General features: G+C 43.1%; 1 protein-coding gene across 1 annotated transcript in view; it reads left to right on the top strand.

Annotated features, from left to right (window-relative positions):
- XPO5 (exportin 5) overlaps window positions 1-27,175 on the top strand; it is a 55,019-nt gene that overhangs the window by 5,544 nt on the left and 22,300 nt on the right. Inside the window, exons 6-20 of the mRNA XM_033217270.1 lie at window positions 1,736-1,762; window positions 3,057-3,242; window positions 4,670-4,746; window positions 8,392-8,491; window positions 9,880-9,963; window positions 10,585-10,710; window positions 11,866-11,956; window positions 14,488-14,616; window positions 17,243-17,373; window positions 19,608-19,763; window positions 21,136-21,177; window positions 21,503-21,592; window positions 23,274-23,473; window positions 24,028-24,127; window positions 24,990-25,171. Coding sequence (XP_033073161.1) covers window positions 1,736-1,762; window positions 3,057-3,242; window positions 4,670-4,746; window positions 8,392-8,491; window positions 9,880-9,963; window positions 10,585-10,710; window positions 11,866-11,956; window positions 14,488-14,616; window positions 17,243-17,373; window positions 19,608-19,763; window positions 21,136-21,177; window positions 21,503-21,592; window positions 23,274-23,473; window positions 24,028-24,127; window positions 24,990-25,171 — 1,721 coding nt within the window. The remainder of the gene's footprint in view (window positions 1-1,735; window positions 1,763-3,056; window positions 3,243-4,669; window positions 4,747-8,391; window positions 8,492-9,879; window positions 9,964-10,584; window positions 10,711-11,865; window positions 11,957-14,487; window positions 14,617-17,242; window positions 17,374-19,607; window positions 19,764-21,135; window positions 21,178-21,502; window positions 21,593-23,273; window positions 23,474-24,027; window positions 24,128-24,989; window positions 25,172-27,175) is intronic.

Genomic DNA, 27,175 nt, shown 5'->3' with positions numbered 1-27,175 from the left:
CAGCAAAATGAAAGCCTATTTTATAAGCAAAAAAGTAAAAAACTAGGAAATGACAGAAAAGCTAGAGCTCATTTTCGTTCTTTTTTTTTTAAAAGAAGAAAGAGATAGGGATCTCAGCTTACTGCAACCTCCACCTCCTGGATTCAAGCGATTCTCCTGCTTCAGCCTCCCAAGTAGCTGGGACTACAGGCATATGCCACCATGCCCAGCTAATTTTTGTATTTTTAGTAGAGAGTTTCACCGTGTTGGCAAGGCTGGTCTCAAACTCCTGACCTCAGGTGGTCTACCCACCTGGCTCTCCCAAAGTGCTGGGATTACAGGTGTGAGCTACTGCGCCCAGCCCTAGGTGTTATTCTTAATTTTATTTTCAGAAATTCCTTATGAAAATAGTAATTTTTGAGGCTGGGTGTGGTGGCTCACGCCTGTAATCCCAGCACTTTGAGAGGCCAAGGCAGGCGGATCACAAGGTCAGGAGATGGAGACCATCCTGGCGAACGTGGTGAAACCCCGTCTCTACTAAAAATACAAAAAAATTAGCCGGCAGTGCTGGCGGTTGCCTGTAGTCCCAGCTACTCAGGAGGCTGAGGCAGGAGAATGGCTTGAACCCAGGGGGCGGAGCTTGCAGTGAGCCAGATCGCGCCACTGCACTCCAGCCTGGGTGACAGAGTGAGACTCCATCTCAAAAAAAAAAGAAAAAGAAAGAGAAAGAAAATACAATTTATTTATTTAATTTTTTGGAGAGGAAGTCTCACTCTGTCACCCTGGCTGGACTGCAATGGCACAATCTCAGCTCACTGCAACCTCCGCCTCCTGGGTGCAAGCGATTATCCTGCCTTAGCCTCCCAAGTAGCTTAGATTACAGACGCATGCCACCATGCCTGTCTGATTTTTGTATTTTAGTAGAGATGGAGTTTCACCATGTTAGTCAGGCTGGTCTTGAACTCCTGACCTCAAATAATCCACCTGCCTTGGTCTCCCAAAGTGCTGGGATTGTACGCGTGAGCCACCACGCCTGGCCTAATTTTATATGCTTGTAAGTTAACATTATGTGCCTTTGTATGGATTTCAAATATGAGAATAAAAATAAACCATATTTGTATATTCACTGAATAGACACTATTTTAATGTATTTAACATTGTGTGTATATATATATACACACATATACACACACACACACACACACACACATATTTTTTGAGACAGAGTTTCACTTTTGTTGCCCAGGTTGGAGTGCCATCTCGGTTTACTGCAACCTCTGCCTCCCAGGTTCAAGTGATTCTCCCGCCTCAGCTTCCCAAGTAGTTGGGATTACAGACATGCGTCACCATGCCCGGCTAATTTTTGTAATTTTAGTAGAGATGGGGTTTCACCATGTTGGCCAGGCTGGTCTCAAACTCCTGGCCTCAGGTGATCCACCCGCCTTGGCCTCCCAGACTGCTGGGATTTACAGGTGTGAGCCACCATGCTCAGCCAACATCCAGTATTTTTGAGTACATGGTTTTCATATACTTATGCCATACATACATGATCATAAATTGTATTCATTTAATTATGCTTCTGACTTGTTCTCCCTAGGGGAATGTCAGTTATGCATTCTTAGTAAAGTTGTGTTATTTTCCAAGATTAAAAATTGCATATATTTAAGAATCATTATTCAAGGGCATTGATGGGGGGGTAGAAAGTTATGTGGCCTTTTGCTCATTAAAAACACTGGATCTTTATACTTCCTTTCAGAAGACAGATACTTCTCAGGAGTCAAAGGTAAGAGCTCTTTGTAAAGTTCGAAGGAGACCTTTGAACCTTTCAGGTGAGGGGATACGTGCACCTAGTGGATGGTGACCTCAGCCTTGCTTCTGTTGTGTTGTTTTGGAGACAGGATTTTAGTCTGTTGCCTAGGCTGGAGTGCAGTTGTGTGGTCTCAGCTTACTGCACTCATGACCTCCCCAGCTCAAGTGATCCTCTCACCTCAACTTCATGAGTAGCTGGGAATATAGTTGCACACCACCATGCCCAGCTAATACTTTTTATAGAAACAGGGTCTCAGTGTGTTGCCCAGACTGGTCTCAAACTCCTGGCTTCAAGTGATCCTCCAGCCTCGACCTCCCAATGTGACTATGGGCCACTGCATCTGTCCTTTTTTTTTTTTTTTGAGATGGAGTCTCGCTCTGTCACCCAGGCTGTAGTCCTGTGGTGCGATCTCAGCTCACTGCAAGCTCCGCCTCCCAGGTTCATGCCATTCTCCAATAGCTGGGACTGCAGGCGCCCGCCACCATGCCCGGCTAATTTTTTTGTATTTTTAATAGAGATGGGGTTTCACCATGTTAGCCAGGATGGTCTCGATCTCCTAACCTCGTGATCTGCCCGCTTCAGCCTCCCAGAGTGCTGGGATTACAGGCATGAGCCACCGCTCCCGGCTTGTCCTTTGTTTTGTATTTGATTTCTGACCTATGGTGGAAGGGAATTTTTAAAAAACTTTTTTTTTTTTGACACAGGGTCTTACTTTGTTACCCAGGCTAGAGTATAGTGACTCATACATGGCTCACTGCAGCTTCAACCTCCAGGGTTCAAGTGAGCCTTACCTCAGCCTCATGAGTAGCTGGGACTATAGACACACACCATCATGCCTGACTAATTTTTGTATTTTCTTTGGTTTGGATATTTTTTTCTTTTTTTCTTTTTTTTTTTTAATAGACACTACATTTTGCCATGTTGCCCAGGCTGGTCTTGAACTCCTGGGCTCAGTTGATCCACCCACCTTGGCTTCCCAAAGTGCTGGGATTACAGGTGTGTGCCATGGCGCCCAGCCTTGGGAAGTAAAATGATAAGATTTGGAGTTTTGTAAAAAAGATAAAATGGCCACACATGCCACTATGGTCCTATCGATGGATATTGAGAATGCTATTGTTTGAGAAGTGATTGTGTTCCCTACCTGTGACTGACATGAGTATATACTTAAAAAATAATTTTCTTAGAGTTAGAAAATGGGAGTTCAGTTATAACCACAGGTACCTTTTACTGAGGACTTCATGGTCCAAAGTTATTTCTTTTCTGGTAGGCGCAAGCAAACTGTCGAGTAGGAGTTGCAGCACTGAATACTCTAGCAGGCTATATTGACTGGGTGTCAATGAGTCACATCACTGCTGAAAACTGTAAACTCCTGGAGATACTGTGTTTGCTGTTGAATGAACAGGAACTTCAGTTGGGAGCCGCTGAGTGTCTTCTCATTGCAGTCAGCAGAAAAGTAAGTTAACCACTTCAAACTGATTTATCCTCAGAGTCTCAGAAGTAGGCTGTGTATGTGTTTAATAGCATGTTGTGGCACAAAGTCATTTAAAGGTTTGGGTTTTTTTCCTTGGGGCCAACTTACTGCCTGCTTCCAACTCCCTTGGACAGGAGTTTGCCAATATTCAAGGGATCCTTTGGCAGAATATGGAGATTTGTCAGGCTACATGGTTCTCGAAATAGCCATGATACTTGGCAGTTTACAGTTAATAGATAAAAGTAAATGTTTAAGTTTAAAACTCGCTTGATGAATGTCAAGGAATCTTGGATGGTGGCTACACTGGGTTTATATCTATCTTTTTTTCTTTTTTAATTGAGATAGTCTTGGTCTGTCACCCAGGCTGGAGTGCAGTTGCATGATGTTGGCTCACTGCAATGTCCGCCTCCTGGGTTCAAGCGATTCTCTCACTTCTGCCTCCCAAGTAGCTGGGACTATAGGCGCATGCCACCATGCCCGACTAATTTTTGTATTTTTCAGTAGAGACGGAGCTTCGCCACGTTAGCCAGGCTGGTCTCGAACTCCTGACCTCAAGTGATCTGCCCTCCTCAGCCTCTTAAAGTGCTGGGATTATAGGCGTGAGCCACCGCGCCCAGCTTATATCTGTCTTGGCTAACCAATGGAACCATGACTTTTCTCCATGGAAATATTATCTACAAATGTAATTTACTTTGCTGTCATATCAGCATTATTGCCCAACACATTTATTTGTTTATTTATTTATTTATTTGTTGAGGCAGAGTCTTGTTCTGTTGTCTAGGCTGGAGTGCAGTGGCGCAATCTTGGCTTACTGCAACCTCCGCCTCCCGGGTTCAAGCAATTCTCCTGCCTCAGCCTCCTGAGTAGCTGGGATTACAGGTGTGTGCCACCACACCCAGCTAATTTTTGTATTGTTCAGTAGAGACGGGGTTTCACTATGTTGGCCAGGCTGGTCTCGAACTTTTGACCTCGTGATCCACCTGCGTTGGCCTCCCAATGGCTAGGATTACAGGTGTGAGTCACAGCGCCTGGCCTGATTTTTGTATCTTTAGTAGATATGGGGTTTCACCATGTTTGCCAGGCTGGTCTCGAACTCCTAATCTCAGGTGATCCGCCTGCCTCATCCTGCCAAAGTGCTGGGATTACAGGCATGAGCCACTGCGCTTGGTCTGCCTGACACATTTAAAAATGTAAGTTTATGCTTCTTCACTAAACTGATAGTTTTGAGAAAAAATATGTAAGTTTATCCAGATTTTGTTTTAAAGAATTGGGCTTCTTTCTAGTGTTTCACTAAACCCTGCGGTATATAAGAAATTATGAAGTCGATTTATTTGATTATATACTTATAGAAGATGTCGGTACTTTGAAGTATGGTTTATATGACTATGTTTCCGTAAAACTGGGTCTAGGGCAAGTTGGAAGACCGGAAGCCCTTGATGGTCTTATTTGGAGATGTTGCCATGCATTATATACTCTCCGCTGCACAGTGAGTATCTTTACTTTTCAATGTGTTTTCTAATTTCTTTGTCATTTTTCTATTTTCTTTGGCTATATCTGAAGTTTTTTTTTTTTGTTTTTTTTGAGCTGGATCTCACTCCGTTACCCAGGCTGGAGTGCAGTGGTGCAATCTCAGCTCATCACAACCCCGGTCTCCTGGGATCAAGCAGTTCTCTTGCCTCAGCCTCCCGAGTAGCTGGGATTATAGGTGCGCCACCATGCCTGGTGAATTTTTCTATTTTTGGTAGAGATGGGGTTTCACCATGTTGACCACGCTGGTCTCGAACTCCTGACCTCAGGTGGTCTACCTGTCTCAGTCTCCCAAAGTGCTGGGATTACAGGCGTGAGCCCCTATGCCCACCTTAAGTTCTTATTTAAATGCTGTCAATCGACAGTGTTTTTGAATAAGAAAATGAGGCATTGGCTGGATGTGGTGACTAACACCTGTAATCCCAGCACTTTGGGAGGCCAAGGCAGGTGGATCACTTGAGGCCAGGAGTTTAAAACCAGCCTGGCCAACATGGTGAAACCTCATCTCTACTAAAAATACAAAAATTAGCCAAGCGTGGTGGCGCACGCCTGTAATTCCAGCTACTCAGGAGGCTGAGGCAGGAGAATATCTTGAACCTGGGAGGCAGAGGTTGCTGTGAGCCAAGATCACGCCACTGCACTCCAGCCTGGGCAACGAAGTGAGACTGTCGCAAAAAAAAAAAAAAAAAAGAAAAGAAAGCAGTAATGACCAAATGTGGTAGCTAATATTTGTAACCTCAGCACTTGGGGAGGCCAAGGTGGAAGGATTAAGTCAGGAGTTTAAGACTGGAGTTTAAGACCAACCTGAGCAATATGGCGGGAATCCATCTGTACAAAAAAATACAGAAATTAGTCGGGTGTGGTGGTATGTGCACTTGTAGTCCCAGCTACTCAGAAGGCTTAGGTGGGAAGATCACTAGAGCCGGGAGGTCCAGGCAACCGTGAACCATGATAGTGCCACTGCACTTCAGCCTGGGCAACAGACTGAGACCTTGTCTCAAAAAAATAGTTTTAAAAAGTTTATAAAGTTAAAAAGTTACAGTGAGCTAAGCTAAAGTTAATTCATTATTGAAGAAAGGAAGTGTTTTTTTGGCGGGGGCGGGACAGAGTTTTGCTCTTGTTGGCCAGGCTGGGGTGCAATGATGCGATCTCGGCTCACTGCAACCTCTGCCTCCTGGGTTCAAGCAATTCTCCTGCCTCAGCCTCCCAAGTAGCTGGGATTACAGGCATGCTGCACCATACCCAGCTAATTTTGTATTTTTAGTAGAGACAGGGTTTCTCCCTGTTGATCAGGCTGGTCTCAAACTCCTGACCTCAGGTGATCTACCCACACAGCCTCCCAAAGTGCTGGGATTATAGGCATGAGCTACCACGCCTGGCTGGAAAATTTTTAAAATAAATTTAGCGGGCCAGGTACGGTGGGTCACACTTGTGATCACAGCACGTTGGGAGGCCAAAGCAGATGGATCACCTGAGGTCAGGAGTTCGAGACCAGCCTGGCCAACATGGTGAAACCCCATCTCTACTAAAAGTATAAAAATTAGCTGTATGTGGTGGCACACATCTGTAGTTCTAGCTACTTGGGAAGCTTGGGAAGAGATCGCTTGAACCTGGGAGATGAAAGTTGCAGTAAGCCAGGATTGTGCCCCTGCACTCCAGCTTAGGCAACAGAGTGAGACTTCATCTCTAAATAAATACATTTAGTTTAGCCTAAGGGTACAGTGTTTATAAAGTCTACAGTAGGGTCCAGTAATGTCCTAGGCTTCCACATTCACTCACCACTCACTCTGGGCTCACCCAGTACAGTTTTCAGTCCTGCAGTCATTCATGTTCAGTCCTGCAGTCATTCATGGTAAGTGCCTTCTATAGGTATACCATTTTTTATCATTTATACCATATTTTTACTGTACTTTTTCTGTATTTAGATACACAAATACTTACCATCGTGTTACAATTGCCTGCAGTATTGGCTACAGTAACATGCTATAGAGGTTTGTAGCCTAGGAGCAATAGACTATGCCATATAGCCTAGATGTGTAATAGGCTATTCCTGTCGTGTAAATTTGTGTAAGTACACTCTATGATGTTCAAACGGCGATGAAATCGCCTAACGATGCATTTCTCAGTACACATCCCCAGTCATTAAGTGATGCATGACTGTTAGGGCTTCCATGTACTTTCTTCCAGTTGCTCTAGAAAATTCTAAAGCAAGGTCGGACGCAATGGTTCATGCCTGTAATCCCTGTACTTTGGGAGGGCAAGCCATGAAGAATTGCTTGGACCTGGAAGTTCAAGACCAGTCTGGGCAACATGGCAAGACCTCATCCCTACAAGAAATCAAAATAAATTAGCTGGGTATCGTGGCATGCGCCATAGTCTCAGCTACTTAGGAGGCTGTGGTGAGAGGATCCCTTGAAGCCCATTAGTTAGAGGCTACAGCGAGCCATGTTTGAGCCACTGTACTCCAACCTAGGTATAACAGTAAGATCCTGTCTCAAAAAGAAAGAAAAGAAAGAAAATATTAAGGCATTTCTTGATAACATGTTTCTTACCAGGAAGCCACACAGAGCTATATATTGTAAGTAGCTGAATCTGTTGCAATACCATCTTTTTTTTTTTGAGACGGAGTCTCACTCTGTCGCCCAAGCTGGAGTGCAGTGGCCAGATCTCAGCTCACTGCAAGCTCCGCCTCCCGGGTTCACGCCATTCTCCTGCCTCAGCCTCCCGAGTAGCTGGGACTACAGGCGCCTGCCACCTCTCCCGGCTAGTTTTTTTGTATTTTTTAGTAGAGACGGGGTTTCACCGTGTTAGCCAGGATGGTCTCGATCTCCTGACCTCGTGATCCGCCCGCCTCGGCCTCCCAAAGTGCTGGGATTACAGGCTTGAGCCACCGCGCCCGGCCGCAATACCATCTTTTTGATACAGTTTACTTTTGGTCCCAAGGAGAAATGAAAAGGTGTGAGGCACATGTGTTTTACTTAAAATCTGTTACTACCAATTCTAATACACATTTATCATGGCTTCCTTCCCTGTAGAGACTGCAGCACTGTTTTAAGGTATCCTATTAATTAAATGAATAATGTGTTTTGGGTAGTGACTATTTTTAGGTCTCATTCTTAGTTCCATAGAGATCATGACACTCATACTAAGTGATGTCCCATTTCTATTTGTGCTATGGGTCCCATACCACAACCATGGTTCATAAAGCTGTGATTCCAACCCAGGCAGTCAAACTCCAGAGATTGCACTGGACACCATAATACCATCTTGTCCTTCAGTGTTCCTAAAGCCTAGGCCTCGTTTACCCCAAGGCCCTTGCCTTTTACATGATACTCTCCTCCTCCAGAAGACAGCTAATATGGCTGCTGTTCACACTAGTAGTTATTAATTGCTGTTTGTGTGAATAGTCCTATATCATTTCAGATCAGGTTTTGCCACCAAATAAGTTAAAAAAATTTTTAAATTGTTGATTTAGCAAAGCTGTTGGAATTCTACTGAATTACAGACCTAACTAAATGACTTGGAGAAATGTGACACAAAGTGATGTTTTTATTACAGCCTTTTTAATTTTGTAGGTGATATAAGGAATTCTCTCATCTTACAGGACTGCTGATGGAGGAGGTTTGGTAGAAAAACACTATGTCTTTCTGAAGAGGCTCTGTCAGGTGTTGTGTGCGCTGGGCAATCAGCTGTGTGCATTGCTGGTGAGCTAGTGCTTGCTTTCTGGAGAGTTTCAAGCCCATTTGGGAAGAGCGTTTAGAAACTTATGTTTCAATAAGGGGTTGCAAATGTCATTGATTTTAGCCTGATGGGGCAGTGCCCTACAAGTTATTGCATGATTCTGTAGATTAAATTATCTTAATAGAATAGTGTTTGAGTGATCTAAACTTATTTTAACAATAAAATAGCTATACCAACATCAGATATCCACATCTATTATTCCATAAAGTCAATGTTGGTTTCTTGTAAATTTTGGTACTTACAGAACTTTAAGCTGCTGAGTGCTTTATGCTTTTACATTCTGTTAGCCCACAAAACATGGACTCAAATAAAGAATGCTTTTCCCAATCTAAGGGGTGTGTTACTGGATCACAAAAGAAAACTTGAGTCTGATTGACCTGGAAAACCTGCCATTAGAGAAATATATAAGTTGGAAGATAGGACATTGGAACAGACATTAGCAATTGATGTTATATCTTTTTGTGGTGGTTTAAATGGTTAGAGAGGATAGTTTCACAGATAGAAACCACTGAGGGGGCCAGGTGCAGTGGCTCATGCCTGTAATCCCAGCATTTTGGGAGGCTGAGGTGGGCAGATCACCTGAGGTCAGGAGTTTGAGACGAACCTGGCCAACATGGTGAAACCCTGTCTGGTATATTTTGTACCAAAATACAAAAATTAGCCAGGCGTGGTGGTGCATGCCTGTTATCCCAGCTACTTGGGAGGCTGAGGCAGGTGAATCGCTTGAACCCAAGAGGTAGAGGTTGCAGTGAGCAGAGATTGGGCCACTGCACTCCAGCCTGAGCAACAAAGTAAGACTCATCTTAAAAAAAAAAAAGGAAAGGCCAGGTGCAGTGGCTCACGCCTGTAATTCCAGCACTTTGGGAGGCTGAGGCAGGAGAAGGGTGTGAACCTGGGAGGCGGAGCTTGCAGTGAGTGGAGATCGCACCACTGCACTCCAGCCTGGGCGACACAGTGAGACTCCGTCTCACAAAAAAAAAAAAAAACAGAAAGAAAAGAAAAGAAACTATTGAGGGGGTTATTTAATAGGCTGGGACACAGAGATGTGAATAGGTAAGGTCTGAGGAAGTAATACAGACTTTTTCTTCCTGTAATTTCTGAAATGAATATTTTTTTTATTTTGCTATTTGACCACAGAATGGGTTTTAATGATCATGATTGAGTAGGCAAAGTAACTTTCCTATATTTTAGCCCTTGAAGTGATACCCTTCTTTAGTCAAAAGGAAATACAAAGTCCTTTTAAAACAAAATTTTTTGAGGGTTTAATTTATCTGTTTTTATTACTTCCCTGCTCTTTCTTCTCCTGCTTTTTCTCAATCAACACCATTAATATAGTGGTCTTCTCCGACAGGGTGTAGATTCTGATGTAGAAACACCAGCAAACTTTGGAAAATACCTGGAATCTTTTCTTGCTTTCACAACCCATCCAAGTCAGGTAAACTTTATACAGGTAACTTCTCAAAATTTCAGTTAGGTAAACCAATATCAAGCACTGTGTCCTGAAATATTATTGTAGATCATGTATAAAATGTGACTCTTCAGGCCTTGGGGAATGACCATAGTGTCATTTCATTAAGAGAATTATTGGCTCTTCTTCCTGAGCCAAGTAGTGCACTTGTCTAGGTCAGCAGCTTTTCTCTTTAGGTAATATTCTGATTGTACTCAGTCACATGTGAGGTATGTCCCAGGTGATTTAGTACTAAAGTTATAAAGATTTTTAAAATAAAAGTCTGATTAATTGTTTTATAAAATTAATTTCACTCAGTTCAAAATTGTCCTTCTAATGTCACTCTGAGATTCCAGTATCCTTTATTGCAAAGAAAAGAAAGTAGTAAAATTCAGTCCACACTCCAGGTAATTTCCTTGACCCACAGCCTATCTTAATAACATGTGGTCCATAGTGGGTAGTCATTACTGATACATTGCAGTGGAGACAGCTTCAAAGTATTGTACAGATTTATTTATATGAAAAAATGTAGTTGATAACTACTAAATAATAATCTGGGTTATATAAAATCCAAATCCTTAGACTGACGTTTTGTTTTTTTCTCTTTAGTTTCTACGCTCTTCAACTCAGATGACTTGGGGAGCCCTCTTCAGGCATGAAATCCTGTCCCGTGATCCTTTGCTATTAGCAATAATACCAAAATATCTCCGTGCTTCCATGACTAACTTGGTCAAGGTATATAATGGGAATCTAAATGTGGAATGTAGGTGTATACACATAATAAGACTTCAAGGCTGGGCACAGTGGCTCAAGCCTATAATCCCAGCTCTATGGAAGGCTGAGGCAGGAGGATCACTTGAGCCCAGGAGTTGAAGACCAGCCTGTGCAACATGGCAAAAGCTTGTCTCTACTAAAAATACAAAAAAATTAGCAGAGCATGGTGGTATGCACCTGTAGCCCCAGCTACTGGGGAGGCTAAGGTGGGAGGATCACCTGAGCTTGGGAAGTTGCGGCTGCAGTGAGCTGAGATCACACCACTGTACTCCAGCCTAGGCGATGAGAGTGAGACCCTGTCTCGGGGGAAACATAAAAAAGACTTTGGCATTATTAACAGCCCTTTCTTCATCACTAAGATTCCTTTATTGGACATATTTTCTTATTCCTCAGGAAGAAATCAGTCCTTACTGGTTATTATAACCGCTCTTCCATATGAGAGTACTTATATATCGTAAGTATTGGGCTAGGTGCTAGGGCAAGAGCAGTGACCATACATACATTCTGCTTTTTAACCCCTGAATTGCTATTTATCTGTTTTTATGATGATTGAATAGGCAAAGTAACTTTCCTATATTTTAGCCCTTGAAGTGATGCCTTTCTTTAGCCAAAAGGAAATTCAAAGTCCTTTTAAAACAAAAGGACTTTGTAAACAAGGCCTTTTTAAAACAAAAGGCCACACCCGGCCACACTTGTTTTCTGTTCTTGTTTTCTGCCTTGGTCTTCAATACTTTTTTGAATGAAACATACAAAGTTTTACAAGTTTATTCTCAGTGTTCAGTATTTGAGGCAAGTAGTTCTCAGTTCTTTCTTCCTTACTACATACTGAATTATCATTTTTTCTTGGGACCCTAAAAGAATTCAAGAATTTAATTCTCCCTGAGGAACTTGGAGGATGGTATCAACTAAAAGTATTCTCTTTCTGCTACTGAAGAATACTGGAACTGGAAACAAACTGTGGACCTGTGATAGAACTGAAGTGGTTATTTACCATACAATATCTCATGCAAACCCTTAACTCTTAAATAAATTAAAAGTGCTTGAACTCCTGAAGCTTAAACACTCTTTCAGTGAGTCCATTTTCATCCCCTACCCCTATTACCTTTCTCTTTCCAGATGGGCTTTCCTTCTAAAACAGACAGCCCTAGCTGTGAATATTCTCGATTTGATTTTGATAGCGATGAGGACTTCAATGCTTTCTTCAACTGTAAGTGATGGTGGCCTTGGATTTCTCTCAACACTCTCAGAATGGCATCTAGTATTATGATTCATGGTGCGTGATGTTTGGAGTTTTTACGAAAGATCCCCAAATCTGGATAGCAGCCTACTTATTAAGTCCTAGTTTCCCATTGCAGAAGAATGCTGGGGCTGTATTCCAGGCATAATGTTTTGTTTTACACCACAAACCCCCAAAGCACTTGGACATTGATGTTTAGGGACAGTAACCATACTTAAGATGCTCTTGACTTTTTTTCATACTTAGGATTAAATACCATCTTACCTTATGGTTCTTTCTTTACCCAAAAAGTGGAAAAATCCATTTTATTCTAATATTCTAGTTCTGTTCTGTGTTTTCTGTGCCTTATTTCCTTTTTTTTTTTTTTTTGAGATGGAGTTTTGCTCTTGTTGCCCAGGCTGGAGTGCAATGGCACAATCTCAGCACACCACAACCTCCACCTTCTGGTTTCAAGCGATTCTCCTGCCTCAGCCTCCCAAATAGCTGGGATTACAGGCATGCACCACGCCCGGCTCATTTTGTATTTTTAGTAGAGACCAGGTTTCTCCATGTTGGTCAGGCTGGTCTCGAACTCCTGACCTCAGGTCATCTGCCCACCTCAGTCTCCCAAAGTGTTGGGATTACAGGTGTGAGCCACAGAGCCCTGTCCCCCCCCTTTTTTTTTTACAGCTTTATTGAGACAAAATTCATTTATCATACAGTTCACCCACATATAGTATATAATTTAATTATGTTTAGTATTTTTACAGAGTTGCGCAGCATCACTACAATCAATTTTAGATTATATTTTCGTCACCCCAAAAATAAATCCTGTATCCACTAGAAGTCTTCCCCCAATTCCCTCATCTCTCCCAGTCCCTGGCAACCAGTAATCTACTTTCTGTCTCTGTTTTGCCTATTCTGAACATTTCATATAAATTGAATCATATATGGTCTTTGTGGCTGCCTTCTTTCACTTGCATAATGTTTTTAAGATTCATCCGTGTTACATTATCAGTACTTGATTGCTTTTTTTTTTTTTTTTTTTTGAGATGGAGTCTCGCTCTGTCGCCCAGGCTGGAGTGCAGTGGCACGATCTCGGCTCACTGCAACCTCTGCCTCCTGAATTCAAGCGATTCTCCTGCCTCAGCCTGCTGAATAACTGGGACTACAGGCACATGCCACCATGCCCAGCTAGTTTTTGGGTTTTTACTAGAGACGGGGTTTCACTATGTTAGCCAGGATGGTTTCAATCTCCTGACCTCGTGATCCACCTGCCTTGGCTTCCCAAAGTGCTGGAATTACAGGCATAAGCCACCATGCCCAGCCTGTTTTTTGTTTTTTTTGTTTTTTTTTTTTTTTTGAGACAGAGTCTTGCTCTGTCGCCCAGGCTGGAGTGCAATGAAACACTTGGCTCACTGCAACTTCTGTCTCTGGGGTTCAGGCGATTCTTCTGCCTCACCCTCCCGAGTAACTGGGATTATAGGCATGCACCACCATGCCCAGCTAATTTTTTTATTTTTAATAGAGATGGGGTTTCATCATGTTGACCAGGCTGGTCTCAAACTCCCAACCTCAGCTGATTCACCCGCCTCAGCCTCCCAAAGTGCTGGATTACAGGTGTGAGTCACCATATCCCGCCTTCATTTCTTTTTATTGCCAATATTTCATTGTATGGATATACCACATTTACTCATTTATTTGTCTGTTGATGGACATTTGAGTTATTTCCAGTTTTTGGCTATTACAAATAATGCTGCTATGAACATTTATATACAAAGTTATGTGTAGACATAAGTTTTTGTTTCTCTTAGATATATAAGTAGGAGGAGAATTGCTGGATAATATGGCAATTGCATGTTTAATATTTTCAGGAACTGCCAGGTTATTTCCCACAGCAGCTGCACCATTTTTTATTACCACCAATCTGATTTACTTTAAAAAAATTTTTTTTTTTAATTTTGAGACGTGGTCTCACTCTGTTGTCCAGACAGGAGTGGTGCTGCAATCATGGCTCACTACAATCTTGACCTCCCTGGGTTCAGCTGATCCTCCTACCTCACCTTCCCAAGTTGCTGGGACTGTGGGTGCATGCCACCACATCTGGCTAATTTTTGTATTTTTTGGTAGAGACTGGATCTCACTGTATTGCCCAAACTGGTTTTGGACTCTTGGGCTAAAGCAGTCTGCCCACCTTGGCATCCTAAAGTGCTAGGGTTTCAGACATGAGCTACCACGCCCAAACCTGATTTCCTTTTAATTCCAACAGAAATGAGAGACTAAGTTTAGTTTGCCACTTAGAGGATCTAGTTGGTAATACAGCTTCCAGAGATCATTTATTTTTAAAAAATTCTGGATTAATTAATAAAGTTTTATTGATTATTACATGCAAAGCACAGTGTCTGCAAAACAGTTCCTTTGAATGCTTTTCAAACCCTAGGGTGGTAAATTAATAAACATTAAGTACCTATTTTATACCAGTTGTTGATTCCTGTCCTTCCCTTGGCATTTTCCCTTGGCAGCCTCCCGAGCCCAACAAGGAGAGGTGATGAGGTTGGCATGTCGTTTGGATCCCAAAACTAGCTTCCAGATGGCTGGGGAGTGGCTAAAGTACCAACTATCAACTTTTCTTGATGCTGGTTCTGTGAATTGTAAGTTTTTTTTATTACTGAATATTAGTGAAATGTTAGGACAGTATCAAAACTATATATAGGAAATGAGCCTGAGCCACACACACATCAGAACGATATACTAATACTAGTCAGAAGTAGCTTTGCTCACTGCCTAATTCTGTCTTGGAGAGGGAGCGTTTTCTTTTTTTTTTTTGAGACGGAGTCTCGCTCTGTCACCCAGGCTGGAGTGCAGTGGCGCGATCTCGGCTCACTGCAAGCTCCGCCTCCCGGTTTACGCCATTCTCCTGCCTCAGCCTCCCGAGTAGCTGGGACTACAGGTGCCCGCCATCTCGCCCGGCTAATTTTTGTATTTTTTTAGTAGAGACGGGGTTTCACCGTGTTAGCCAGGATGGTCTCGATCTCCTGACCTCGTGATCCACCCGTCTCGGCCTCCCCAAGTACTGGGATTACAGGCTTGAGCCACCGCGCCCGGCCTGAGGGAGCGTTTTCATTGGCTCACACAAAAAAAGGAGATGACACATTTTAAATTTGTTTTAAGTTAGGGTAAAACCATGTCCTTATCAGTTTGGCCATCATTTTCCATTTCTAACAGAATCAACCAATTATTTATTGTTGATTTTATTTGTTTCACTTAAGACACCAACTTAACAAATTGCATGCCTAGACCTAACTTCAAAACTTTTCAGCCAAATTCTTGCTTAGCAGTATTCCTGAATTCAGAAAGGATCTCCCGTTAGACATAACAGGAATAATACAGGGACTTCTCATATCACTCAGCCACCCCAAAGCTTTTGGGAAATTATACTTTACATAAAATCAAAATAATCTCCCTCTACCCGAATGTCTCAGCCAGTTAACTTCTCTGTACTCCATATGTTTTGTCTGTGATCTTAATGCATGCTATATGTGTGTGACAGTATTAATAAAGCAAAAAGGCTGGGTGCAGTGGCTCACACCTGTAATCCCAGCACTTTAGGGGGCCGAGGCGGGCAGATCACCTGAGGTCGAGAGTTTGACACTAACCTGACAACCTTGGAGAAACCCTGTCTCTACTAAAAACACAAAAAATTAGCTGGCGTGGTGGTGCATACCTGTAATCCCAGCTACTCGGGAGACTGAGGTAGGAGAATCACTTGAACCCAGGAGGTGTAAGTTGCGGTGAGCTGAGATGGCGCCATTGTATTCCAGCCTGGGCAACGAGAGCAAAACTCCATCTCAAGAAAAAAAGGGGCGAATTAACTAGTGCACGTCACTGCTTTAGAAAAGCACCATACTACTGGCTGACATTTGAGGGATTTAACATTCAGTTGTATTTACAATTGGCTCTGAAGTTCTCTGATATTTGGTAACTTGAAAGGTTGAAGAAGCCCAAATGTGTTGCACCAAGATGAAACTAGTAAATAGGACTGTGCTGTATGTAAGCAAGAAAAGCAATTGGTAAATCTTAGGCCAGGCAGGGTGGCCCACACCTGTAATCCTAGCACTTTGGGAGGCAGGCAGAGGCTGGGGATCACCTGAGATCAGGAGTTTGAGACCAACCTGGCCAACATGGCAAAACCCTGTCTCTACTAAAAATAAAAAATTAGCTGGGTGTGGTGGCAGGCCCCTATAATCCTAGCTACTCAGGAGGCTGAGGCAGGAGAATCACTTGAACCGGGGAGGTGGAAGTTTCAGTGATCCAAGATCGTGCCACTGCACTCCAGCCTGGGCGACAGAGTGGGACCCCGTCTCAAAAAAAAAAAAAAAAAAAAGTGGCTGGGCGCAGTGGCTCATGCCTATAATCCCAGCACTTTGGGAGGCTGAGGGGGTGGATCATGAGGTCAGGAGTTCAAGACCAGCCTGGCGAGGATGGTGAAACCCTGTCTGTACTAAAAAAAAAAAAGATACAAAAATTAGCAGGGCATAGTGGCAGGCGACTGTAATCCCAGCTACTTGGGAGGCCGAGGCGGAGAATTGCTTGAACCTGGGAGGCTGAGGTTTCAGTGAGCCGAGATCTCGTCACTGCCCTCCAGCCTGGGTGACAGAGTGCGACTCCATCTCAAGCAAACAAAAAAAGAAAAGTAATTGGCAAATCTTTTTGCTTGTGCCTTGCTATTTGAGTGGTGTGCTATGATAATATTTGTAAACTTAAAGGGTGGCATCCTTCTCTAGACATAACCCTTAAGGTTTTCATGAGGCTATTGGATGTGAAGCAGTGTTTTGTGTATTATATTGTTTCCTTATTGGGAAGATTCTCTTATGGTCTCAATTTTAATTATTTAGATTCTCATGGAAAAGATTATAAAGGGGGAGGAGGGGAGAAACTAATTCATGTTTATCAAGTGCGTACTAATGGGCCAGGCAATGTTTTTGATGTTCACCTGCGTATTTTCATTCATTACTCAAAATGGTTTTACTCTAAGGCTCATAGAGGTAAATTCAGACTGCTCATTGTTAGAGGAGGAGGCATGGTAGGAACCTTCACCTACCTCACTGCTTTCAGCACATGTCATCTTTTCTTTGCCCAAGCTGAGACGGGTTAGATTACCCTGCGCCTTCAATCATGAAATTCTCAGGTGTTCTCTAAAGCTCCATTGTCTCTCTGTGTCTTCTGTGATCTTTCAATGCTGATATTTGTGTGTGTGTGTGTGTGTGTGTTTTAAAGCTTGTTCTGCAGCCGGAACTGGAGAAGGAAGCCTCTGTTCTGTCTTCTCACCTTCATTCGTGCAGTGGGAAGCCATGACTCTTTTTTTGGAAAGTGTTATCACCCAGATGTTTCGAACGCTAGATAGAGAAGTAAGTAATTATTTCCCATGCTGACTGCATGATTGTTTTGACCTTTTTCTTTTATTTTCTCTTTCTTTTTTGAGACACAATCTCTCTCTGTTGCTCAGGCTGAAATGCAGTGGCACAATCATAGCTCTCTGTAACCTCCAACTCCTGGGCTCAAGCAATCCTCCTACCTCAGGCTCCTGAGGATCCAGGACTAGTCACGTGCCACCACACCTGGCTAATTTATAATAGAAATGGAGTCTGTGTTGCCCAGGCTGATCTCAAACTCCTAGCCTCAAGCGATCCTCCTGCCTTGGCCTCCCAAGGTGCTGAGATTTCAGGCATGACCCACAACACCTGGCCAGTTTTGATCTTTTTTTAACTGGTAGTAGAATAGGAAGGTCTATGGATGTACGTCTTACAGAAAAGGAAGCAGATTTAGAGAGGCTAAATAGCATACTCAAGTTCAAACAGCTAATTAAATGGCAAAGCTGGGACCAAAACTCAGGTCTTTCTAACTCTAAGCCCTACCACATTTAGTATACATTTTAAGTACCACACTGCTTTAGAATACTGTAGGCCACCAGTATAGTGGCCACCTGTAGGTCTGAAAAGGAGGATATGCACAGGGAGCCTCGACTGATCGGTAAAATCATATTTCTTAAAGTGGGCAGATAAAGATTTACTAAATCATAGAGAAATAGACAAAAGATATAATCCGATAACGTATAGAGGAGAACCTAAAGTAGCTGGTAAGCCGGGCACAGTGGCTCATGCCTATAATCCCAGCACTTTGGGAGGCCAAGGCGGGCAGATCACTTGAGTTCAGGAGTTCCAGACCAGCCTGGCCAACATGGTGAAACCTCGTCTCTACTAAAAATACAAAAATTAACTGGGCATGCTGGTGCACATCTGTAATCCCAGCTACTTCGGAGGCTGAGGTACAGGAATCACTTGAACCCAGGAGGCAGAGGCTGCAGTAAGCCAAGATCACGCCATTGCACTCCAGCCTGCGTGACAGTGAGATTCTGTCTCAAAAAAAAAAAAAAAGGGTGGGGCACAGTGGCTCAGGCCTGTAATCCCAGCACTTTGGGAGGCTAAGCTGGGTGGATCACCTGAGGTCAGGAGTTCCAGATCAGCCTGGCCAACATGGCGAAACCCTGTCTCTACTAAAAATACAAAAATTAGCCGAGCGAGCATGGTGGTGGATGCCTGTAATCCCAGCTACTCAGGAGGCTAAGGCAGGAGAATCATTTGAACCCGGGAGGTGGAGGTTGCAGTGAGCTGAGATCATGCCATTGCACCGAGCAACCAAGTGTGATGCATAAAGTAGCTGATAAATCTGAAAAACATTCAGCCTCATGATCAATTGAAGAAATACAAAATTTAAAAGGTTTTAGGGAATAATATACTGCTGAGAAGATGGTAAGAAGCGCACACACAGCTGAGTACACACTTGTAATCCTAACACTTTGGGAGGCCAAAATGGGAGGAATGTTTGAACCCAGGAGTTTGAGACCAGTCTGGACAATATAGTGAGACCTCATCTCTACTAAAACTAAAAAAAAATCAGCCAGGCATGGTGGTGTGTGCCAGTAGTCCCACCTACTTGGGAGGCTGAGGCCGCAGGATCACTTGAAACCAGGAGTTTGAGACCAGCCCGGTCAATATAACAACACTTCTACAACTTCTCTACAAAAATTTTTAAAAGTATCCAGGCATGGTGGTGCCCGCCTGTAGTCCTAGCTACTCAGGAGTCTAAGGCAGGAGCATCCCTTGAGCTCAAGAGTTTGAGATTACAGCGAGCGATGATTGTGCCACTGCGCACTCCAGCCTAGGTGACAGAACGAGACCCTGTCTCTTTAAAAGATGAAAAGAAAGGCCGGGCGCGGTGGCTCAAGCCTGTAATCCTAGCACTTTGGGAGGCCGAGACGGGCGGATCACGAGGTCAGGAGATTGAGACCATCCTGGCTAACCTGGTGAAACCCCGTCTCTACTAAAAAATACAAAAAACTAGCCGGGCGAGGTGGCTGGCGCCTGTAGTCCCAGCTACTCGGGAGACTGAGGCAGGAGAATGGCGTGAACCTGGGAGGTGGAGCTTGCAGTGAGCTGAGATCCGGCCACTGCACTCCCGCCCAGGCGACAGAGCGAGACTCCGTCTCAAAAAAAAAAAAAAAAAAAAAAAGAAAATGTAGCCAAAATGGTTATTTCTGAGTGGAGGCAGTCATGTCAACCTCTGTTTTATGTCTTTGTTACAGGAAATTCCTGTTAATGATGGAATAGAGCTATTGCAGATGGTTCTGAACTTTGATACCAAGGATCCCCTCATCCTGTCCTGCGTCCTTACCAATGTCTCTGCACTCTTTCCATTTGTCACCTATAGACCAGAGTTCCTGCCCCAGGTCTTCTCTAAGGTATAAAGTCCATCTCCTTTGTAAATTTTATTTTGACATTTCTAAGTTAATTTTTATTTATTTTATTTTTTGGAGACAGGATCTTGCTACATTTCCCAGGCTGGACTCAAACTCCTAGTCTCAAGGGATCCTCACACCTCAGCCTTCTGAGTAGCTGAGACTACAAGCATGCACAACCACGCCTGGTCTAAGCTAATTATCTTTGTAACTATTTTTGAAATTATGTGAGGCAAACTAATAAACACAGCTATTTATTCATTTATTAAATATCTACTCAGTACTTACTGCGGATCAGGCACCATGCTAGTGCCTCAGTCTTTAGGAACACTCTGGGAAGAAAGGGACAAAAACAGTTAATGTTACCTATATGGCATTGCAATGAAGACTTGTATAAAGGAGAGTATTAGAGTGTGCTGTCGGGCTGGGAGGGGATTTATGAGAGGAAGGAACACTTTCTAGGTTTCCAGTTCAGTTGACTAGGTAGGTGATAAATCCACTACCTGAGTCAGAATACCAGATCAGGAAGGAGAACGGGGGTAAAGAAGAGAAGGCAGTGAGTATTTTGGAATACTGTGTTTGATGAATATGTAGAGCATCTTTGTGGAGACATCTCACAATAAATTGGCTATTTGAGGTTGAAGATCTAGACTCTAGAAAGTAACGAGATAAAATTAAAGCATCATCATCATAGAAGTCCCACGACTAAAAGTGAAGTCTTACTGAAGTGATGATGTATGTAGAGTTAGGAGACATGTGAGTCAAGCAAGGAACCTAGTGAATCGCCATCATTGGAGGAGTGGAGAAAAAAAATGAGAAGCTCCCCCAGAAGGAAAAAGAGCCAGAGAAAAGAAGAAAATGTTGTATCACAAGACCAGTAGAACTTCAGAAAAGTGGGCTCATTTGTTGCAAATTCTTTGAGTTGGAGAATGTTCAGTGAGTTTCTTGAGTATACCCTCATCTGAGTTTAATTCCATAATAGTGGCCAAGGAAGCAGTCTTATTTCATTGGAATGAGGAGTAAATGGGAAGTAATGAAATGGAATCGAGGGGACAGATCATACAACTTTTGATAAGAAGAAGAGAGAGGGGTTTCCATAGCCACGTAGTTGGGTGATAGCATGAATTGTTCTGGGATCCTATTGTAAAATGTTTTGATGGTAAAATTGTGACTCCGATGACTCTTGTAGAGGTATCTGAGAAAATGGACAATATGAATAAGCTCATGCCTGTAGTCCCAGCTACTCAGAAGGCTAAAGCAGGAGAATCAGTTGAGTCCAGGAATTCAAGGCTAGTCTGGGCAACATAGCAAGATCTCATCTCTAAAACAAATAAACAAACAAACATGAGTGACCTTTTTTCCTCCTCTCCCTTAGCTATTTTCATCTGTCACCTTTGAAACTGTTGAAGAAAGTAAGGTAAGACCATTAATTAAGCCAATAGATTCTAACTTCTCAAGTACAAATGTATGAATACCTGATACTCAGTTTATATTTTTATATAAATGGGAGGGGGTAGTAAAGGTGGTAGATTATCATATGATATGGTGTTTTGCCCTAGAGACACTATAGGGCATATAGGAAACATGGATTCTTGGTGGCTATAAATGTTACTCCATTTTACTCTTAGGGTTGTGAAAAATCATTGTGAACTTGCCCTTGACTGGGATACTTACATGATTCTATGCAGCACCTGTATATTGTATCAAAAGTAGCTCCGAGTTTGTTGAATGTCTCTTTTCAGGCCCCCAGAACCCGGGCAGTGAGGAATGTGAGGAGGCATGCTTGTTCCTCCATCATCAAGATGTGTCGTGACTACCCCCAGCTTGTGTTGGTAAGCTGCTGGACCCTGGCTGAAGTAGCCAAGTTTGGTTACATTTGTGTGTAAATCCAGCCGTCAGTGTACCTCACATAAATTAAAAACTAGAGGCCGGGGACAGTGGCTTACATCTGTAATCCCAGCACTTCGGGAGGCTGAGGCGGACGGATCACAAGGTCAGGAGATCAAGACCATCCTGGCTAACACGGTGAAACACCGTCTCTATCAAAAATACAAAAAAAAAATTAGCCGGGCATGGTGGCGGGCGCCTGTAGTCCCAGCTACTCGGGAGGCTGAGGCAGGAGAATGGCATGAACCTGGGAGGCAGAGCTTGCAGTGAGCCGAAATCGCGCCACTGCACTCCAGCCTGGGCGACAAAATGAGACTCAGTCTCAAAAAAAAAGAAAAAAATGAAAAAACTTAGAAACTATAGCTTTGCATCAAGTAAGCATCCTTGGCCGGGCATGGTGGCTCACACCTGTAATCCCAACACTTTGGGAGGCTGAGGTGGGTAGATCACCTGAGGCCAGGAGTTCGAGATCATCCTGGCCAACATGGTGAAGTCCCGTTTCTACTAAAAGTACAAAAAATTAGCTGGGCATGGTGGTGCATGCCTGTAATTCCAGCTACTCAGGAGGCTGAGGCAGGAGAAGCACTTGAACTCAGGAGGCGGCGACTGCAGTGAGCCAAGACCGTGCCATTGGTCCAGCCTGGGCAGTGAGCAGAACTCCATCTCAAAAATGAATAAGTAAACATTCTTGAATTCGTATTTTCTTTTTTTTTTTGAGACGGAGTCTTGCTCTGTCGCCCAGGCTGGAGTGCAGTGGCCGGATCTCAGCTCACTGCAAGCTCTGCCTCCCGGATTCACGCCATTCTCCTGCCTCAGCCTCCCGAGTAGCTGGGACTACAGGCGCCTGCCACCTCGCCCGGCTAGTTTTTTTTGTATTTTTTAGTAGAGACGGGGTTTCACCATGTTAGCCAGGATGGTCTCGATCTCCTGACCTCGTGATCCGCCCGTCTCGGCCTCCCAAAGTGCTGGGATTACAGGCTTGAGCCACCGCGCCCGGCCGAATTAGTATTTTCTTAGTATAGTTAGTAGTATAGTTAGAAATGTGATGGCAAATGTAATCTCTCTTCAAAATACAAATAGTTATCTGCCATATAGATTACTAAGTTTACCCCTATAATTCTACAACTCTTTACTATGTGATGGTCTTAATTACTACTGCCAAATGATGTGCCTGATCTTGAGAAAAGCAGATGCAAATCACAACCCTTTTCGGGGCATGGGGTTATAAGAAATGTAATATTACCCCAGCTTAAAAATCATCCAGAAATTTCTTCTCTGAATGCACAGCAGTTATCTCCATATATATATATGTGTGTGTGTGTGTATATATATATATAGGTATATATATATGTGTGTATATATATATAAAACAAGCTGATCTTTTCACATTTGTGGTATGGGAAAGTGCAGTTATCCAAATACTCAAGACAAGAGCTATCTTCTGCCTAAATTACCTTGCTTATTTAGGCAAAATAAAGACATATAACAGAATTAGCCAAATAATAGCCTTATAGGCCTGACTTTGGTGGGACTGCTTTGGTTTTCTTCTTTCTTGCTTGAGGGAGCCACCTCTCCTTGAAAATCAGACCTTTACCACCTCTGACTTTTTTTCTTTTTGATCTGTAGCCCAATTTTGACATGCTTTATAACCATGTGAAGCAACTCCTCTCCAATGAGCTACTGCTGACACAAATGGAGAAGTGTGCCCTCATGGAAGCCCTGGTTCTCATTAGCAACCAATTCAAGAACTACGAGCGTCAGAAGGTGTTCCTAGAGGAGCTGATGGCACCAGTAGCCAGCATCTGGCTTTCTCAAGACATGCACAGGTAAAGGAGATCCCTTGCCCTGACTCACTATACTCAAGCACCCATTTTAGTTTCAGAGCTAGGCCCAGGGTGGGGTAGGGGTTAAGGATATTGAAGTGTGATGGCATTATCCATGATATCTGAAGTTCTCTAAAAGTAGTCTTTTGTAATTTAATCTCTGGTTCAATTAGATTGTGGGTGCGGAAGGCACAGAGTGAGACTCCTGTGGTGTCTGCATTGCAACACCAGCACATTTAGAGAAATGAGAACAGCTAGGAAAGGCCATACAACCACACAGACACTTACCTGTGCTCATACAGTAGAGAAATTATTTTCTTCTTTATATTTTCAAGATTATATCCTTGTTTAATTCTTAAACTGTTACTAATAACATTTGGGAGTGGGAAGGGAAGTTTGAACCTTCAAATGACAGCTGACAATTAGTATGATTGTACTCCTCTCACTATAAAAACTGTTCTTAAGGGCCAAATAATCACAGCCTGTTAACGCCTGTGGAAGACACTGTCCTTGTTTAAAATCATGATATAACTTGTATTTCCCCGTCCAACCTTCAGAGTGCTGTCAGATGTTGATGCTTTCATTGCGTATGTGGGTACAGATCAGAAGAGCTGTGACCCAGGCCTGGAGGATCCCTGTGGCTTAAACCGTGCACGAGTAAGACTTTCTGGGAATGGGAAGTGGCATTGGCCGTGGGTAGGAGTAGGGTGTTGTCTTTTGTCAAGTTTCTCATAGATTTGTTTTTTCTATACTGGTGAGAAACGTGGAAGTCTCCACTTCCCTAAGCTTCTCCTTTCTTTTCTTCTTTAGTCTTGAATTCTTGAGTTAGTTCCCACAGCAGAGCAGATGGTCTTTTCTATGAAGTCATTATTTTGGCTTTAAGGATCTCTAAATAGCTCTGAAGACTGAAGGTGTAATGAGGAAGTAGGTCAGAACTTGGTCAGCAGGGTGAGTCCTCCCTGCCATTGCTCTCTGGCATGTAAAGTCTTAAGTGATGGCTTAACTTGCAAACCTGAGATTTTTCAGTGCTTTGCTATATTTAAATAAGCATTGTTCCTGGCTCCATTATGGCACAAGTCCCATTAATTAACCTGGCAAGTAGTAGGTTGATTCAGAGTACCGTGAGGGGGGATTAGGACACTAGCTGTCAAGGCCCAAGCTGGAGGGTGCAGGATCAACTCAAAGAAGATGAAATGATGGCATTTTAAACACTTTGTTTTGGATCGTATCTAAGCCACCTTCTCATCAGGGTCCTGTGGGTGGGTCACTGCAGCTCCTAGAAAGATAGCTTACTGAAAGGGAAGTTTCCAGAGCCTACCACTGGCCCTGAAAATGGCAGTGAGAGGATCCCTCTTGGACTTCACCTTAAAGGAAGGGATGGGGGATTGCCGGGGAGCAGAGGATTATTTCATTCTCTCTGGCCTCTGTGTCACTTTTGCCAGAACCTTGAATATGTCTAACAGTATTTTGTCTTTTTTTTTCCTTTTTATATTTATCTGTCATTCTTGTTTTTCTATAGATGAGCTTTTGTGTATACAGCATTCTGGGTGTTGTGAAACGAACTTGCTGGCCCACTGACTTAGAAGAGGCCAAAGCTGGGGGATTTGTGGTGGGTTATACATCCAGTGGAAATCCAATCTTCCGTAACCCCTGCACAGAGCAGATTCTGAAACTTCTTGACAATTTGCTTGCGCTCATAAGGTGAGTCAGAATAATGGCTTTTCTCTGTTGTTTTTTACTTTACCTTAAAACTTTCAAAAGTTTAGTCTGTTTATATGTCTTCATATCTTAGTGGTATTAATGAGGGATTGATTTAAGTCTTGTTTCTTTCTAGAGGGTATCTCGGTTTTTAAAAAATAACATCAGCTCTCACTTGCATAAATCTTAATTTCCATATAAACCCAAGGGGCTAATCCCAAAAGGGCTTTTCTCATTTTGAGCCTCCTCTTTGTTGTTCTTCCATTTCTTTATACTTCATCCCTATTTTTACTTGTAAGTTTTATTTGGTCTAAATTTTTTAGTAAAGGAATTGCTCTGAGTCTGAGCTCAAATGAACCAAACAACCGCTGGCTGAACATGCTAAACAAAGGAATTACACATTTTTCATCTGAGTTTGCTGGGTCTTTGGTTCTCAAAACTGAGTCCTAAGGCCAGTAGCATTAGCATCACCTGAGAGTTAATTTCAAAGGCAGAATCAAGGTCCCACCCCAGACATATTAAATCAGAATCTGCATTTTAACTAGATCCCCAGATGGTTTATATACACATTAAACATTCAGAATCACTGTTCTAGATCACATGAGTTAATATATTCAAGTGGAAGTAGGCCAGTATAGGCTTATCAGTTACTAGATAGATATTTGATGACTCAGGGATGCTCTCTAAATAAAAAGATAGGTTTTTTATATAATTCAGTTATTGGCCAAAGAGTGCTTTTTTTGTATCTCACAGGATTTTTTTTTTTTTTTTTTTGAGACAGTCTCACTCTGTCACCCAGGCGGCTGGGAGTGCAGTGGCGCAATCTTGGCTAACTGCAACCTCCACTTCCCAGGCTTAAGCAGTTCTCCTGCCTCAGCCACCCAAGTAGCTGGGACTATAGGTGTTCACCACCACTCCCGGCTAATTTTTGTATTTTTAGTAGAGACAGGGTTTCTCCATATTAGCCAGGCTGGTCTCGAACTCCTGGCCTCAAGTGGATCCGTCCACCCCGGCCTCCCAAAGGGCTAGGATTCCAGGAGTGAGCCATCACACCTGGCCTCTCACAGGAATTTTAAATTACATCGTTAGAGCTCTTTTTCAGTACTTTTTAGCCCTTTCTCCAGGGAGTAAAAGCAGTCTCAACTGGGCAAACCAAATTATTCATGTCTGAGGGAAGCTCTCCTGGCAATAGACACCTAAGACCTGAAGCCTAAGAACCAAAGATTTTAAATTAATGTTGACAAATTGGAGTGCTGGAGTGTCTGATAAAGTTGTCATTGTGGACATATCTGTGGAAATAGACAATATTTTGGCCAGGTGCAGTGGCTCACACCTGTAATCCCAGCACTTTGGGAGGCCACGGCAGGTGGATCACTTGAGGTCAGGAGTTTGAGACCAGCCTAGCCAACATGGTGAAACCCCATCTCTACTAAAAATACAAAAATTAGCTGGACCTGGTGGCACATGCCTGCAATCCCAGCTACTCCAGAGGCTGAGGCAGGAGAATTGCTTGAACCCGCGAGCTAAGATCACACAACTTCACTCCAGCCTGGGCGACAGAGTGAGACTTCCATCTCAAAATAAATAATAAATAAATAATAATATTTTCTTTTGATTTCAAAAGGAGGAAAGAGGTCTCTAAAAAGAAGTAGGACTTGTACTGAGAGGGTTAAACATTCAGTCAAGGAAAGGATTTTTTCCATCGTGATGTTTTTATTAATAGAGATGGAGTTTTGCCATGTTGCCCAGGCTGGTCTCGAACAGCTGAGCCTGCCTCAGTCTCCCAAAGTGCTAGGATTACAAGTGTGAGCCACCACACCCAACCTTATAGTGATGTTTTTTAAAACCACAAGGTTCTTCTGCAGCTAGAGAAATGTGAAAGTGATGGAAATCATAGGGCAAGAAACTAATCAACTAGGCCTTTTTAGGCCTGTGGCCAGAATCTATGTGGTAACAACCCAGACATGGAAACAGGGTTCATTCCTGGTTGGGTCTAGAGGCCACAAG

Source organism: Trachypithecus francoisi, unplaced genomic scaffold, assembly GCF_009764315.1.
Source record: "Trachypithecus francoisi isolate TF-2019V2 unplaced genomic scaffold, Tfra_2.0 Lachesis_group10, whole genome shotgun sequence".
Lineage (NCBI taxonomy): Eukaryota > Metazoa > Chordata > Mammalia > Primates > Cercopithecidae > Trachypithecus > Trachypithecus francoisi.
Note: the sequence above shows the minus strand (reverse complement) of the source record. Positions and strands in the feature narration are given on the sequence as shown.